Genomic DNA, 17,565 nt, shown 5'->3' with positions numbered 1-17,565 from the left:
TAAAGAATACCCCTAGATGAATCAAACTTAAACTGTGCAATTAAAAATAGACTTATACAAGAAAAGTAAATAACCCATGCAGGGTTAAAAATATATGTGAAATTTAAACAAGAACCTATAAGGAGATTCATAAGGAGGATGAACAGGGTTAAGAAGAGAGAAAAACCTCTGAGACATTTTTAAAGCATTGTGTTTAAGCTTCCAGCTCACTAATAAAACTGTTTCCTTCTTTAAATGTATCAGACGTCAATCAGCGACTGTCTCTGAGATTTATGTCATCAGCTGGTGTTTAGTTTTGTTTGTTAAAATGCTCAAAAGAACGTCTGCTTTCTGAACACTGGCTCTTAATGTCTTCACAGCGCCCTCTCGTCCTCAGGAGTGAGCGCTGTGAAGCAGAATTCAAAGCAGCAGGAGCTGCATGACTCATTTCCCCCACTCGTGACATTTAGCAGCCATGACCACCGCTGCTCAGAAGAAACTGAGCACAGGATAAATAGCACAAAACTGCGAGAACGAGTAAAAGCAACAGAGAGCTGTAGTTATTAAAAAACAAGCAGAGCCCCCAAATGTCACTCCTCCATCAAACCCAGCCGTAACCATGGAGATACTCACCCGTGAAGTGGCGAGCTGTTGGTGCTGGAGCTGAAAAAGGTGAGAAAGGTTTCAGTGGCGAGTAAGGAAGGGTCACACATGATGCACACCGGCGTAAACATATAAAACAGGTCAGATTAACCGTCTTCACAGACTGAAGAACGCGTCGATGACTGTACTTAAAGATTTGCACACAGGGGAGGAGCTTCTCCTTTGTGCACTTTAATTTGAGACACTGCAGGATGATCAGGGCGTGAATACCTCACCTGCATGAACAACACGTCGTATTAAGTTGTGGGCGGAGCCAAGAAGTTGTGAATATTCATATACCTGCAATCTTTGTCATAGAGGACGCCCTTTGAAGGCGGTTGATGATGGTCGCCATGTTGGAAATGCTATTTCCACATAATCATTCAGCAACCTCTCAACAGGTAAAGAGGAGGATTTAAGGTATGCTTCCTGGCAAGCAGCTACTGCGGCACCACCTGCCAGTCAACATACACCGCCCCTCATTATGCAAATGCATGCTTTACTCTCATCCGTCTGTCTGAAGCATCAGTCTAGACACAATTCCTTTTTTTTGTAGCAGACCGTAAACATGTTCATCCTGCTGTGATATGGCACCTCATGGGGATTAGCCTCAAGTGGACACTCAAGGAACTGCACCTTTTGCAGTGTGTGAGAACAGGTGCTTCCTGTACCTGTGCAGCGGGCGGTACAGCAGCAGCAGCAGGGCGACCCCTGTAGCCGTGGCCAGGACTGAACGCATCCAGAAGCTGAGCTGGCAGAAGTTGCAGTACTGGATGATGGCCAGGATGGTGGCACAGCACAGGAACATGGTCACCTGGAAATAAAGGACAGGCTTTAAAGAGGAGCGTCTTCACTACAGCCTACAGAAGTTTCCCCTCTGTTGGAAAGGGAAGGGGGGTCTGCGTCAGGAGGCGGGATATGCTGGAGTCTGACGCTCTGATTATATCAAAGCTACATGTGATCGAATGTATCAACAGTTTTAACAAATGAGTGCTAAAAACCTTCTGGTGAGGAGACGAGAGTACGAGGCGGCTTCACGTGCACAAAGACTTTAACGTGACCTGCCAGACGTCTTTTCTCGTTTACTGAAGGTCCTAACAGACGCCCTGACGGTGCCCTGACACACCAATCAGACGGCAAAGAACTGGTGGCGACGAAGGCCGCCTGTGGCATCAGCCAAAAAGTTTCACTTTCAAAGTTTCACCGCAAAGACTACAGCCGACGGCCAACCACCACGTACGCTCTGAGCATGCGCGAGAGGCAATACCTCACCGTGCCAGCAGAGGGTGGTAGTCTGTAATCGTCATTCCAAAAAGGGGAAACCGGAAGAGGACGAGGAACAACGCGGATAAATAAACCGTTGTTGTGATACGAGAAGACCATTTTCACACCGCTGTCGCTCAACACTCGTAATATAGGAACTTCTAATGGAGAATAATGTCTGATAGAGAGTTGAAAATGGCGCTGGCGTTGTCAGCTCTTTTATTAAACAGGAAGAGAAGAGGCGCTTCCGTATTTCTTCTCATGCACTGGCTCTCCTGTTTCGCTGAGCTGAACAGCCAATAAGAGAGATTCCTACCCCCAACCGCACGGGGAACGGCCCGATTCCACATGTGGCCAAAAAAAAAGCCAACTGGGGCTGACGGGTATCGACGGCGCTGGACACACCACAAAGACTAGGGCGACGACCGATGGTCCAGACACACTGACCGTGTTTAAAGGCCTTAAGATATGTAGGCCGTTTTGGACGCCCCTCGGTTTGCCAGATATGAGAGCAGTTATCAGGTCAAACCAACAGGTGTTGCAGCGATGGAAGCGGGCAAGAGAACTGGTTCAGATAGAAGTGATTGTACCCGACCTAAAAATATTGGAGATGCTTTTGAAAAATGGAGAGAGGTTAGAACGCATAAAGGTTTACAGTCCAATGCAGAGCTGGCTAAACACTGAAGCTACAGCGTCCACCACATGGCAACCTGCATGAGCATGAACCTTTTAAAAAAATACTACAGGTAAAACTGATCTGCGTATCTTGTACTGAAACAGGCATGTATGTTTTGGAGTAAACCCAGGGAGGGACTTCCAGGACATTCACAGGTTGTTAGTGATTATATTGAGAGGATAACATGTTCCCTCTCATCCCTACACGTTTGCCCCCCCTCCCCCCAGCACTGTTATTAGGTTTTATATCTTCAAAGGCATTAAAGTCCAGAAAACCGCATGTCTAATTAACAACCCTGCCTGAGACTAGCTTTGATCTGCAAGCCCTGAAGAGATCGAGCGAGTGGAGGGAAGGAGCAGGATGGAGGGGAGACGGGATGGAGGGGAGAGGGGATGGAGGGGAGAGGGGATGGAGGGGAGACGGGATGGAGGGGAGAGGGGATGGAGGGGAGACGGAATGGAGGGGAGACGGGGATGGAGGGGAGACGGGGATGGAGGGGAGACGAGGATGGAGGGGAGACGGGATGGAGGGGAGACGGAATGGAGGGGAGACGGGGATGGAGGGGAGACGGAATGGAGGGGAGACGGGGATGGAGGGGAGACAGAATGGAGGGGAGACGGGGATGGAGGAGAGACGGGATGGAGGGGAGACGGGGATTCTTTGGGTGTTCACATACAGCACATTATTATGAACCATTATGACATGTTTACCTGGAGGGGCAGGTGGACGCTGCACATGAGGTGGGACAACACAGAGATGGCAGGGAGGGAGACTAACACAGCCCCAATCACATGACGTGGGACCCATCCAGAGACCACCAGGAGCAGCGAGCGGGTACAGTTCATCACCTCCTCCAGGTAGAAGGCCATACTGCAGGAGAGGAGAGGAGAGGAGAGGAGAAGAGAGGAGGAGAGGAGGAGAGGAGATGATACGAGAGGACAGGAGACAAGATGAGTGGAGAGGAGAGAAGAGAAGAGAAGAGAAGAGAAGAGAAGAGAAGAGAAGAGAAGAGGAGAGGAGAGGAGAGGAGAGGAGAGGAGAGGAGAGGAGAGGAGAGGAGAGGAGAGGAGAGGAGATGAGACGAGACGAGACGAGACGAGACTAGACGAGAGGAGACGAGACGAGAGGAGGAGAGGAGAAGTCTAACATTGAAGATCACTGACTTTTCTTAAAAAGAGCAAAAACAGGATCAACAAGTAAACCAAACCATCACAGAATCTCAGTCAGTTCAGGAGCAGTAGAATGCTGACGAGTAACACATGTTCAGTAATGATGAACAAAGAGAGACCACGCTGGTTACTTCCTGATGTTAGGTCGGTTGTTCGGTCCACACTAAAGGTTTGATTGACAGCTTTCACTCAAGTACAAACCAACCACACTAACCTGGAAAACAGACTAGAGTTCATTTAAACTGAACCAGTTTAATAAAAGTTTATTCTGTCTCCACTCAGAGAATTCTCATCTCACTGACACAAAGTTTAAGACTCGTTAACACGACTGACCTCTTAGAGGCGGAGCTTGAAGATTTATCGCCCGCCTCCTCATTGCAATAAGAGGAAATTAATTTGTGTTCCTCTGAGATGTTCTGACAGCCATAAAAACACATTTAGATATACAAACTCTTCTCCTGCTAACAGGTCCATGCTTCAGTCTCTGCTGGATCTCAAACTGAACCTGGAATCTGAGCGCTCTCGGGGTTCATTGGTCCTCTATGTGGACCCTGACTAAACCTGCACATAAACACCATCAGCCTGAGCCTCCTCACCGTATGGACAGCACCAGGGACGCCAGCTCAAACAGACCCGCCAGCGGAGCCAGGACGACAGCAGCGAGGGCGGTGGGACCCGCGGTAGCCGGGCTCACCAGAGGTGGGAGGAAGCAGGCCAGCGTCAGGGCGAGGAAGACGAAGCAGCTGAGGAGGACGTCCAGGAAGGAGCTGAAGGTGGAGCTGGCAAACGTCTGCACCTGAACCTCGTTCTTCACCTGGAGCGGGAGACGGAGGTGATAGTGAGGAGGAGCGATGGCATTGATTTAACATACAGTATGTACCATAAAACCTCTAATAGAAGCTCATTCTGTCTCTTTTAAGGCCCAGTCTCTTTTACAGGCCAGATGTTTCTACACATTCAGCTCTCAGTCAGAGGCCATGATGCTTTCAGTGATCTTTAGTTTGTGGATTCAAAATCAGGAAAAAAGTAGAAAAACACAAAAACATAAAGAACATGTGTCCAAGAAACACAGAATAATGTTGGTACGTGTGCAGGCTGAGACGCAGGTTCTTTATTAACACATTTAAAGTCTTATTACCCTTCCTGTCTTTACTGAACACCAGTTCTGTTTCAGTTACACTGACATACCAGCAGGGGGCGACAGGTCTGTGAGGTCAATGCAGGTGTGTGTCTGTGTGTGTCTGTGTGTGTGTGTGTGTCTGTGTGTCTGTGTGTCTGTGTGTCTGTGTGTGTGTGTGTGTGTGTGTGTGTGTGTGTGTGTGTACCTCCTCCTTGTAGCTGCTGCGGTACGCCTTCTCCAGCGGTCTCTCCAGGAAGTTGAGGCTGATCTTGTTGATTGGCGGCTTGAAGAAGTAGTCCTTCATCAGACTGTCAAAGAAAACATAACATGTTTTTTTTTCCTTTTAAATCGATTTTCACTGAACATTTTTCTTTCTCGTCATTCTCAGGACGCTATGAAATCTCTGGAATGGGCGGTGGGGGGGAGGGGTGGCGCCGCGCTGAGGGACAGATGAGGTACGACTGAAGCTGACTACACGATTTTCAAATCTTAACCAATGTTTAAAAGGAGGAGAGTCTGCACACACACAGAATCTCACATGATTTCAGAATAAAAACAAACATGGAGGACGATGAGCGTGGTCAGCTGACTGTCCTGCTGTGTGTTCTGTTCAAGATGAATGAGATCCTGGACAAGAAGACGGATTATGTGGGGCTCTACACTCTCTGCAGCTCGACGGAGGGTGAGATGTCAGAGGAAGCAACATCTGGTTGGTGACGCTTCCTGTACTGCTCGCTCTGATTGGCTGCTTCGGTTTCTACGTAAGAAGGCAGGACGACCTTGAATCATAAATATCAAACACTCCAGATGGGGGGGATTCCGACTCGACAGGAGCAGCAAAATAATCGTAGTGACACACACTGGAGGATTATTTGGACAAATCAAGCCACGCCCGCGACCGTTAAAGGGCGCACATCAGGCCACGCCCCCGACCGTTAAAGGGTGCATATCAGGCCACGCCCCCCAATAGTCAAAGGTTGCACATCAGGCCTAACATTGTGTGTGCAGCATGAAGAAAGGTTTCATTCTGGTCGGAGAGACTGGTGCTTAATGTGCGACTCATTAAAGCTTAAAGCAGGGAGATGAACGATCTCTCTGGGTTTATGTGACGCTCTTTGTTTTGGTCATTCTTCTGCATCAGAAAAAACTGAAGAGGGAGAGTAAGCTCTTAAGGCCCAATCTCACCGAGACGTGCTGATAGAACATTCAGTTAAAAGATTCAATTCCTTCTCCAGCATCATCGGTCTGTAAACTCTACCTCTAACCCTCTCCTCACCTGTCCTCTCTGATGACCTCCACAAAGTGGACGTCGCTCTTTTCTTTGAAGTTCTTGGCACGCAGTTGGATCAGGGCGGAGTGATCCATTCCTGTGCCTGCTGCCCCGGTACCTCCAGCCATGCCGAGGCTGGTGCCGGTCCCTGTACTGGTGCTGGTTTTCTTCTCTTTCTCCTGCAGCATGTCGCACAGAGAGCTCTGGCTGGCCCGCACGGGGTCATCCAGCGGGGGGCTCAGGAGACCGTTGGCTGCTCTGGGGCTGTGACCTGGGAGGAACTGGACGAGGGGAAAGAATATGAAAAACAGAATGAACGAAAGAGGGACGAAAATCTGACAATATTACAGGTCCAGTCAGTGAGATGTGTTGAGAGTGAAATGATAAAGTGAGCTTACTATATGATCAGACATTAAGGAAACATGCTATGTTGAAGTGCTGGCTTCTCTGACAACAATGCAGCAGCCAGTATGTCCTCCTTCTAACTTTAGATTCTCATTCAGACATTCAGAAACGTGCTCAAACTAGGATCAATATTGGAGATGCTTTTGAAAAATGGAGAGAGGTTAGAACGCAGAAAGGTTTACAGACTGATGCAGAGCTGGCTAAACACTGAAGCTTCAGTGTCCACCACATGGCAACCTGCGTGAGCATCCACTCTAGAGAGGAGGGGGAGGGGGAGAGACAGCTCTCCTCAATGTTTAGAATTTAGACTGCAGTACCCATTTTAAACACTAGGTCTCTCTCTCTGCAGGAAGTCAAATTCAAGTGTGTGTGTCATAGTGTGTGTCATACCTTCGCACTGCTGGACTTGTGCTCCTCTTGGCAGCCATTCAGCACGGCCACATCCTCCCCGTGCTCTGTCCTCGGAGATAAGACCAACGAGCGGGCCACACAGGGAGGCTGGAGAGAAGACAAGGAGCAGTTTGAGATGTGACACCCTCAGTAGATAACATGTTTGCTGCCTGCACCTCCTCACAGAGACACTCTGACAGTCATTATAAACCTTTACTAAAGGACCCAAACACTTGGCACCATGACGAGACTAAACATTCTCTGTTACTCCTCCAGGACTTACCCCAGTCCGGTCTGGCTGCTGGCGGGGCAGCAGAGCTTCAGCAGCGCCCGCTCCACCAGGGATGAGGTCTGGCGTGCAAGGCTTGGGGCAGGACGACAGGACGACCCCGGCTGATAGTCCCACCTGAGAGCAGCCGCACTGCACATCATGTTCCAACTTCCTGCCTGAGATCAGGAAGGTCTTCAGCCCTGAGGAGAGGAACAGAGATGCTGTTTACCATCTCATAGTTTGACTGTTAGCTTCACCTGCAGGATACAGTGAGGGTGATTTTGGCGCCCCCTGTCGCCCAGGCAGGATGATTTAACTCTTGCTAATCTCGTCCTGTAAACGGGTAAACAGTGTTCCCTCCCTTGTTATGTTTGACATGTACATATGAACATGAGGCTGTTTCTGCAGCTTTCTGTTAATCGTTTGACACACCGTCGTTTAAATTATCTATAGAACGGATCAGGCCTCCTTTTGATTGGCTGGTTTTGCTGGTCAGTTCGAGGCAGCAGAATTTGATTCATTAGCAGTTTGTAAAATCCTCCCAGGAGATCTATTCTGCTGGATGTCCGTATTAAAACCTCGGCAAAGGCAAAGTCCCTGGACGTGGTTTCCTGCTGCTCTAAACGAGATTTTACGAGAATTTGGAAGAGCCTAGCCAGAAGCTGACGTCACGTTCTGCCGACGAATCAGAGTAAAGCATGGAGCAGAGTGGTAGGACACGCCCACCCCAACAGCTCTTTCAAGGACACGCCCACCAAAAAACACACTCATATTTCCCTGCGACTGCAAACAGAGCTGGCCAATCAGAGAAGAGTGGGCACATGGGGAGGCGGGCCTTAAAGAGACAGTAGCTCAAATGAAGTGTTTCAGGCAGAGGTGGAAATTTGTGATTTTACTGACGCCAGTATCAGATACATAAGAAGGTTTTGAGCTGCACATCTCATAACACTACTCATCAGATGATATAATGAATGGTGACAGTGAGGATAATAGATCTGCTTTAAGTGAAAATTCACATTAAATACGTAGTGATCTGTAAACGTCTGGGCTGACGGGGGTTGTGAGAAGACCCCTCTTCGTCCAGTCTGTGACGATGCACTCACGCTGACGAGTGGTAATGTGATCCTGGCTGTTTCACCAGCCATGTTTGCACATCAGCCCTGAGCTGTGGCTGTGTTCATGCTGGTGTTGAGCCAAAAAGAAAATATACAAACAGTGGATTAGAGCGGCGGCTCAGAGCCAGCTGCTATCAGGCTGTCCAAACACAGTCACCTGGCTGCTGGGCCTCTTTGTTCAAACAGCTAAAAGTGCTAACCACGTTAGCATGCTGATGCCTGGCGGGGCCTGGCCTACAGAAGTCTCTCTGATGTAGACTCACTGCTGATGTCATATTTTATTGATATGTGTGAGAGCATTCAGCATCCTCCTCCATGAGGTGCACACAAAGGGTTAACAACACACAACAATCTTCGACTCATCTTCTGTGTTTTTGTGGAAACTCTGCGGTTCATTCCAGCGTCAGTCAGACGTTAAAGTGTTTAAAGAGGTCATATTCTGCCCTTTTTGGGGTTCGTATATTTAATCTATGTACCTACTAAAGTATGTTCACAATAGCTAAAGTTCGAAAAAAGTGTCTGTTTTCTTGTACTGCCGCTCCATGCACCGGCTCGCTTCTGACTCTCTAGGCTCTGAAGTGCCCACGTTCAGAGTCCCCACGTGTGCCAAGTCTGATCTGATTGGTCGGCCTGTTGACTCTGTCGTAATTGGTCAGTCGCTCAGCACGGTTCTCAGAAATGTCACGCTCCTTTTACCATATTGGGAATGCAGCCACTTTGGCTCTGAGGAGAGCAAAAACATTAGCATCTTAGCACTACTGTGCTCAAGTGTCCACTAGAGGCTGGCTGCAGAAGCACAGGAAGTCACATACACACCCATTCTAAAAAGCCTGTTTTTACAGCAGATTAACATGTTTACAGCCTGGTACAAAAAAACAAATAGGAAGCACACACACTGACTAAAGTAAAAACCTGTCAGCTCTGCTAAAGTGATAGAGCGGAGACGGACCGAACACATATCTGATGGAATTTAGGCGTTATGTCACTGTGCTCCCAGCGCTCTCAGGTGACAGAAGTTTGTTGATGTCACTCGTTCCTCAGACCGACATGAGCGGGACAGCGTGTTCCTCCCTCGCTGACTAATCAAAATCAAGAAATGGCAGGACTCCAGTATCAACCTCGTCAGAAACATCGGTGGAGGAGAAACTAAAGCCAGGTGCATCCAGACTCATCTTTCCAAGGGCACAATGTCCAGATCTAGAGCTGCTGCTGATGAAGGACTCGACTTCTCCCCATCGTTTTTTATTTACATTGTTTAAAATCAAACATTTAGCATGCAGAGTCCGCAGAAGAGCTATGAGAGAACTTCTGTAACCATAGTAACAGTAAGCGCCGGTGAGAAGGCGTCAGAGGTAAAGTGGTAGGCGCTGCCAGGATCCAAAGGTCCTTAAAGTCTGGTTCTATGACTCGGTGTAGGACGAAGGGTTAAAGTGCAGATATAAGAAGAGACCTCAGAGGTTCAGTTGGCCACCCTAGAAGCTCCGGGTATGACGGGCTTCTCCCACAGCGTTCAGTCCTGCTCTCCTGTCTGCATTATTCTAATTAGTTATGGATGTGTAACAGACAATGAATTTATCAGAGGAGTCCAGAGGCACTGCATGTCTTGTTCTGGTCCTGGGACACTGTAGACCTGGCACAGGTCCTCGACCTCCAATCACAGACCCAACTTAGAGGTTTGAGTCATTAGCCAAACAGGCGACAAAGGCCGTTTATGAGACCTCAACACACACGCGCGCACACACGCAGACGCGCACACGCGCAGATACGCGCGCACGCGCACGCACGCACGCACGCACGCACGCACGCACGCACGCACGCACGCACGCCATGTGGTGGACACTGAAGCTTCAGTGTTTAGCCAGCTCTGCATCGGTCTGTAAACCTTTCTGTGTTCTAACCTCTCTCCATTTTTCAAAAGCATCTCCAAAATTGATCCTAGTTTGAGCACGTTTCTGCTCGTGGAGCTTATTAGAAACATGCAGAGGCTTTTTAGGTCGGGTACAATCACTTCTATCTGAACCAGTTCTCTTGCTGCTTCCATCACTGCAACACCTGTTGGTTTGACCTGATAACTGCTCTCATATCTGGCAAACCAAGGGGCGTCCAAAACGGCCGTGGGGGGTCACCTTAAAACCGCCTACCTTCTCTGGTCCAAACAAATCCAGAGCATTCAGGACCAGAATCTAAAGTTAGAAGGAGGACATACTGGCTGCTGCATTGTTGTCAGAGAAGCCAGCACTTCAACATAGCATGTTTCCTTAATGTCTGATCATATAGTAAGCTCACTTTATCATTTCAGTCACTACACTTCTCATTGACTGGATGTTTCCTGGTGTTTCCTTGCAGCTCCAGCATCATGAGACTAAATGTGGTCAAGTCAGGGAGAAAGTTTAAGTTAATAAAGGCAGATTGGCAAACCGCGAAGAGATGGCGAGGGGGAGGAAGAAGAGACGCAGAGTGCTTTGAAGGTCACCGAGTTGAGCATGCCTCACATAACCCGCATTCCTCTTCGACTTCCATTTCAGCTTCCTCACTTTATCCACAGCCTGCTCTAAACTCTTCAGCAGGCCTTGAAATGGGGGGACTTTCATTGGCTGCACATTATAGACGGCGACGTCCGACCGTGAAGTGCACAGTAGGCTGATATGTGTGTGTGTGTGTGTCAGATACTTTTAGAATAACTGTAAAGTGCCACATGCACTGTATCATCCATGTTTATCAGAGCTCTAAGTCATAACAAAGCTGATCCTTTACTAACTCTGTGCAGCCAGAGTCAATGAAATGTGTGTGTGTGTGTGTGTGTGTGTGTGTGTGTGTGTGTGTGGATGTTCTCCAGGCTCTGTAAATGCAGCACTCAGGAAAAGAAAGTGACACCAGCACTCTAAAGTCTCGATGCAGCTCGATGGTTTTTATTGATTTATTCCGACCAGTTGGCTGCAGCACAGAGGGTTCAGCTGAGGACAGATACGACCATGACCACGACCATGACACACACACACACAAACACGCACATGCAAACAAACACACACGCATGCCTTAACTGCTGAGAAATGCTTACACATAAAGATGAACCCAGTGAATGTTCTTTGACTGATTGTTTGTAGTTTTATACACCTTCTACCTGAGCATGCACCAACATTTCTCTCTTCTTACCTGTGCATTGTACTTTTATATAGTTTGACTTGTGGCGGGCTACTTTTTACTGTGTGATATACATCATCTGCTGTAGACATTGATACACATTGTCTGTCCATTCATTAGCTATACCGCTATTCCCGTTCAGGGTCGCGGGGTGCTGAAGCTGATCCCTGCTGTCATTGGGCGAGACACTTAAACTCTTAATTACTCCCACTGCTTTGTCACAGCGTATGAATGGATTAGTTACTAGGTCACTACAAAGAAAACTCTACCATCAGTGTGCCAATGTGAAGGTGTGACCTACAGTGAAAAAGCGCTTTGAGTAGTCAGAAGACTAGAAAAGCAATGAACCTAACGAGCATGTCTTTGGACTGTGGGAGGAAGCCGGAGTACCTGGAGAGAACCCACACATGCATGGGGAGAACATGCAGACTCCTCACAGAGAGGCTCCTGACAGACGGAGATTCAAACCAGGAACCTCCACACAGAGAGGCTCCTGTCAGACGGGGATTCAAACCAGGAACCTCCACACTGTGAGGCTCCTGTCAGACGGGGATTCAAACCAGGAACCTCCTCACTGTGAGGGGACAGAGCTAACCACTGAACCAGCGTGCAGCCCTATACATTGTCTGTCTGCTCTAAATTGAATGCAAGTTGTTCGATGGATGTTTGTCAGTATTGGGACTGTCGCGTTGCTAAGTAACGTCAGCACAGGAGCATCCTAGGAGAAAGAACAGCAACAATGTCGGAGTCTGCTGCTCTTCACACATAAACATGAACACCCTGAACATGGAGGTTCATTGTATTCTGCCTCGAGCCAGCTGTGCACTACGATATCTGCCAGGGACAGTGGGGGGGGGTCCCCAGATCCTGGCATCCTTATTTTGGAAACCCTGATCTCGTAAGTTGATTTCACTTCTGACTGTGCAAAGCAGTATGTCTGTATGTAACACAGTCAGAAAATCTAACTTAGATAAATGTTTATTTACATCGAGGATAATGTTCTGGTTCCGGTCCGTTGTTCCGGGTTTTGTGAAGGTCTGCAGAGCGACCACACAAACCAAACCCAAGAGAGGTCACGACCCCTTACACAGCAGACACCCTTTCCAGGAAATACGCTGTCTCTGCCTGCCTGAGACTTACTGGAGAGGTGATAACTCTGAACACACACACACACACACACACACACACACACACACACACACACACACACACACACACACACACACACACACACACACACACACACACACACACACACACACACACACACACACACACACACACACACACACACACACACACACACACACACACACACACACACACACACACACACACACACACACACACACACACACACACACACACACACACGATCGCAAGCCCAAAAAGTAGTCATTTCCTGTTGGTGTGACTCATCCATGGTGAGCTCTGTAGAGGATCGTTTTGACTCTCCTTGGGTGTCAAAAAAACAACTTAAGTGCAAAGGTTTAAAAGTACGCACTGTTAGTTGTGTCACATGACCTGATGCAGCGGGGGGAAACAGACGAATGAACGGAGAGGAAATGAAGCCGAGTCGTAACATTCCACATGTACACCTGAAGCACACACACACAAAAAAAACTGTCTGACATTCAAAGTCGTTTCAAAGACATGAAGGACTTTAAGTATCTCAGGTCTCATTCACAGCGAGGGTAAGATATACGGTGAGATTGACAGACGGACTGGCTCGGCGTCGACCGAAATGTGAGCATTGAACCAAACTGTCATGGTGAAGAGTGAGCTGAGCCTGAAGGCAAAGCTCTCAATTCACCGCTCGATCGCTTTGGGTAGTGACCGAAAGAATAAGATCAGGAATACAAGTGGCTGAAATGAGTTTCCTCTGGAGGCTGTCTAGGCTCAGCCTGAGAGAGAGGGGGAGGAGCTTAGACATTCAGGAGGAGCCTGGAGTAGAGCCGCTACTCCTCTGCATCAAACATAGTCAGTTGAGATGTTTGGGACATCTGATCAGGATCCTCCTGGACGCCTCCCTTTGGCTTTTCTGGGCACGCCCAACTGGAAGGAGACCCCAGGGTAGACCCAAAGTTCACTGGAGGGATTATATATCCCGCCAGTCCTGAGAATGCCTCAGAATCCCCCAGGAGGATCTGGAAAACGTTGCTCGGGAGAGGAAAGTCTGGGTTGACTTCCTGCGCTTGCTGCCACCGCGACCCGACCTCGGATAAGCAAGAGAAAATGGATGATGGATGGTTGAGAGCAAAGATGAAAATTACACTGGCAAAAGCAAATCATCCACCACAAAGGGCTAACAGCGTAAAGATATTATGTTAGCCCGTTAACGGAAATCTGTCAGCACCAGCCCTGTAACCAAACACACACGCTAACAAACACACACGCTAACAAACACACACGCTAACAAACACACACGCTAACAAACACACACGCTAACAAACGCACACGCTAACTTACATGCTAACAAACACACGCTAACAAACACACATGCTAACCCACAAGCTAACAAACACACGCTAACAAACGCACATGTTAACTCACATGCTAACAAACACACGCTAACAAAAACACATGCTGACAAACAAACACGCTCACACACATATTCCAACAAACGCACATGCTAACTCACATGCTAACAAATAAAGGCTAACTGATACATGTTAACAAACGCACACGCTAACACAAATGCTAACAAATGTATACGCTAACTCACATGCTAACAAACACACACGTGGTAACAAACACGCATACTAACAAACACATGCTAACAAACACACTCCAATAAACACACGCTAACAAACACTCCAAACTAGACACGGTCCTCTAAAAGGCCCATATGTGTTACACACACACACACACACACACACCCCCAGGTCATCCTCCTTTGAGTGTCCCGATGAAGGTTTAGGACTAAAGATGATTGTTCAGATGATCCCACCTGTGGACTTGCCAAATCTGGACTCTGCACTTCCTGAAGGACAACCTTTGACCCAACGGTGGCTTTTGACCACATGATCAAAACAATCCCCAGTGTCCCAAAGATCACCGGCTCCCCTCTGGTCCCACACACGGGGAAGTGGAGGGGTCTGTGTGTGAATGTTAAAGATAGAAGGACTCAAATAATCCTGTCAGTTAAGCACCAGAGGAGCTCAATGAAGCAAAATGAAGAGTTTCCTTTTCTGTCTCTCGTTCTTCATGTTTGTCTCTCAGACTGAAAAAAAACACCTCCAGCTCTAAAAATAGATTTTAACTTGTTTCCTTTATCACGAACTTCACCTTCAAACTGTCCACATTGTACTCACATATCTCTCTAACCTCCTCCTTCACCCGCTCCTCTTTAGTTTGAGCCAAATCTCACAGCACATCCAGAAGAGTTACGTTCTTGTGTTGTTGAAATGTCAGTGATTGAGAGATGATTAAACTCTGGATGATCAAAACCCTGATAATTAGTTTTTATAAGATGGGTGTCACATGAAGTGTCTGTAAGTGTTACTGCAGCATACTTAAAGGAGCAGTATGTAACTCTGCCACCTAGTGGTTAAAATGTGTACTGCAGTCTAAATTCTAAACATTGTAGAGAGCTGTCTCTCCCCCTCCCCCTCCTCTCTAGAGTCAATGCTCATGCAGGTTGCCATGTGGTGGACACTGAAGCTTCAGTGTTTATCCAGCTCTGCATCGGTCTGTAAACCTTTCTGCGTTCTAACCTCTCTCCATTTTTCAAAAGCATCTCCAATATTGATCCTAGTTTGAGCACGTTTCTGCTCGTGGAGCTTATTAGAAACATGCAGAGGCTTTTTAGGTCGGGTACAATCACTTCTATCTGAACCTGTTCTCTTGCCCGCTTCCATCACTGCAACACCTGTTGGTTTGACCTGATAACTGCTCTCATATCTGGCAAACCAAGGGGCGTCCAAAACGGCCGTGTGGGGGGTGTCTTAAAACCGCCTACCTTCTCTGGTCCAAACAAATCCAGAGCATTCAGGACCAGAATGTAAAAACGCTCTCTCTCTCTCTCTCTCTCACAACAAACACACAATACCTATAGAGATCCATTAACTCTGCCAGGGTTCATTTGAGTTTTGTCTCTAACTTTCTCTCACCGTTTGTTCTCCCTGTCTTCATCGCCCCCCCCCTCCCCTCCCCTCCTCCTTCCCTACGCTCCGAGCCTCTCTCTGGTCAGTGGCGGGTCTTGTGAACAGCAGATGCCTCCATATTTGGACACGCTGATGATACCAAGGGATGAGGCTCTCCTAGGATCCTCCTTCAAACACCCACCCCTCCATCCATCTGTACTCCCCCCCTCCATCCATCCATACCTCCCCTCTCCATCCATCCGTACCTTCCCCCCTCCATCCATCCATACCTCCTTCCCTCCCTTTTCAGTACAGGGACTCCCTCTCTTTACTCTACCACTGAGCCACAGCCGTCTTTATGGATGGCAATAAGACACAGAACACTGCTTACAGACACCTGACCACCTGACAGAGGTCAAGTCTTAGAGGTTTGTGTTTCATACATGTTTCTGCCTCTTGATCACATGACGTAAATTAAAAAATGATGATTCAAGACAAACCAGAGGAATGGGATGCATTGGGATCAGAATGGTTCATACTTGATGTGAGAGAATCCTGCAATGTGCCAAAAACAAGGTTAGATCAGGCGCCTGAGTTTACCTCCAGGTCCAGCTCATGTACAGTGTGTTTATATGTCTATGAGGGCGTTTGTGTGTGTGTGTGTTTCATGTAGTCCAGCAGCTTGACAGGAACAGTGACGCACCACTGACTGTCACTGCGTCACTCTGATAAACACACACACACACACACACACACACACACACACACACACACACACACACACACACACACACACACACACACACACACACACACACACACACACACACACACACACACACACACACACACACACACACACACACACACACACACACACACACACACACACACACACAGCTCTGAGCTCCTCTCAGATGGTCCTTGAGTTAAACGTGACTAACCTTGGATCAGCTGCAGCGGGGACACCGATGACGAGCAACGCGTCACTTTGTTTCATGCTTACGCACAACATGCTGTTCACATGAGAACTACAACATCACAGGAGAAATACAAGATCCCAGGAGAACTACAAGATCACAGGAGAACTACAAGATCACAAGACAACTACAAGATCAGAAGACAACTACAACATCACAATAGAACTACAAGATCACAATAGAACTACAAGATCACAGGAGAACTACAAGATGACAGGAGAACTACAAGATCACAGGAGAACTACAAGATGACAGGAGAACTACAAGATCACAGGAGAACGACAAGATCACAGGAGAACTACAAGATCACAGGAGAACTACAAGATCACAGGAGAACTACAAGATGACAGGAGAACTACAAGATCACAAGACAACTACAAGATCACAAGACAACTACAACATCACAATAGAACTACAAGATCACAAGACAACTACAAGATCACAATAGAACTACAAGATCACAAGACAACTACAAGATCACAATAGAACTACAAGATCACAGGAGAACTACAAGATGACAGGAGAACGACAAGATCACAGGAGAACTACAAGATCACAGGAGAACTACAAGATCACAGGAGAACTACACGATCACAGGAGAACTACAAGATCACATGGGAACTACAAGATCACAGGAGAACTACACGATCACAGGAGAACTACAAGATCACAGGAGAACTACAGGATCACATGGGAACTACAAGATCACGATATACGATCAGGAGTCTGTTGTGTTTAATGTCGATCTAATCTGTCCTACTTAATGCGTGCCTACAGCGAGCTCCATCGAAAATACACTCGCAGCGGATTTGAAATGGAGCAGAGCATAGTGGCGCTGATGGCACACTTCAAAGAAGAACCATGGCGTGTGATGTGGAAACAGGAGCGTTGACTAGAGTGGCAACGAAAGGAGCCTTAGCCGGCGTTGACGGACCACACCGTGCACGGAGTATTTAAAAATCGTCAGCAAGTCAGATGTTTTCCACTCAATGACAGCTTTCATCTCAGCAGCTTTACAAAATGTTTGTTCCAACAAAATGTTGTAATAATAATATTTAT

At 47.6% G+C, this 17,565-nt stretch overlaps 1 protein-coding gene across 1 annotated transcript in view; it reads right to left on the bottom strand.

The window, feature by feature from the left end:
* adcy9 (adenylate cyclase 9) overlaps positions 1–17,565 on the bottom strand; it is a 35,036-nt gene that overhangs the window by 6,491 nt on the left and 10,980 nt on the right. Inside the window, exons 2-9 of the mRNA XM_020641370.3 lie at positions 7,198–7,385; positions 6,915–7,022; positions 6,126–6,400; positions 5,055–5,157; positions 4,326–4,543; positions 3,271–3,430; positions 1,293–1,435; positions 613–642 (exon numbers count right to left, since the gene is read on the bottom strand). Coding sequence (XP_020497026.1) covers positions 613–642; positions 1,293–1,435; positions 3,271–3,430; positions 4,326–4,543; positions 5,055–5,157; positions 6,126–6,400; positions 6,915–7,022; positions 7,198–7,385 — 1,225 coding nt within the window. The remainder of the gene's footprint in view (positions 1–612; positions 643–1,292; positions 1,436–3,270; positions 3,431–4,325; positions 4,544–5,054; positions 5,158–6,125; positions 6,401–6,914; positions 7,023–7,197; positions 7,386–17,565) is intronic.

The sequence above is a fragment of the Labrus bergylta genome, chromosome 1 (genome assembly GCF_963930695.1).
Source record: "Labrus bergylta chromosome 1, fLabBer1.1, whole genome shotgun sequence".
In the NCBI taxonomy this organism is placed as follows: Eukaryota; Metazoa; Chordata; class Actinopteri; order Labriformes; family Labridae; genus Labrus; species Labrus bergylta.
The sequence above is the reverse complement of the archived record's forward strand: the minus strand, read 5'-3'. Positions and strand labels throughout refer to the sequence as shown.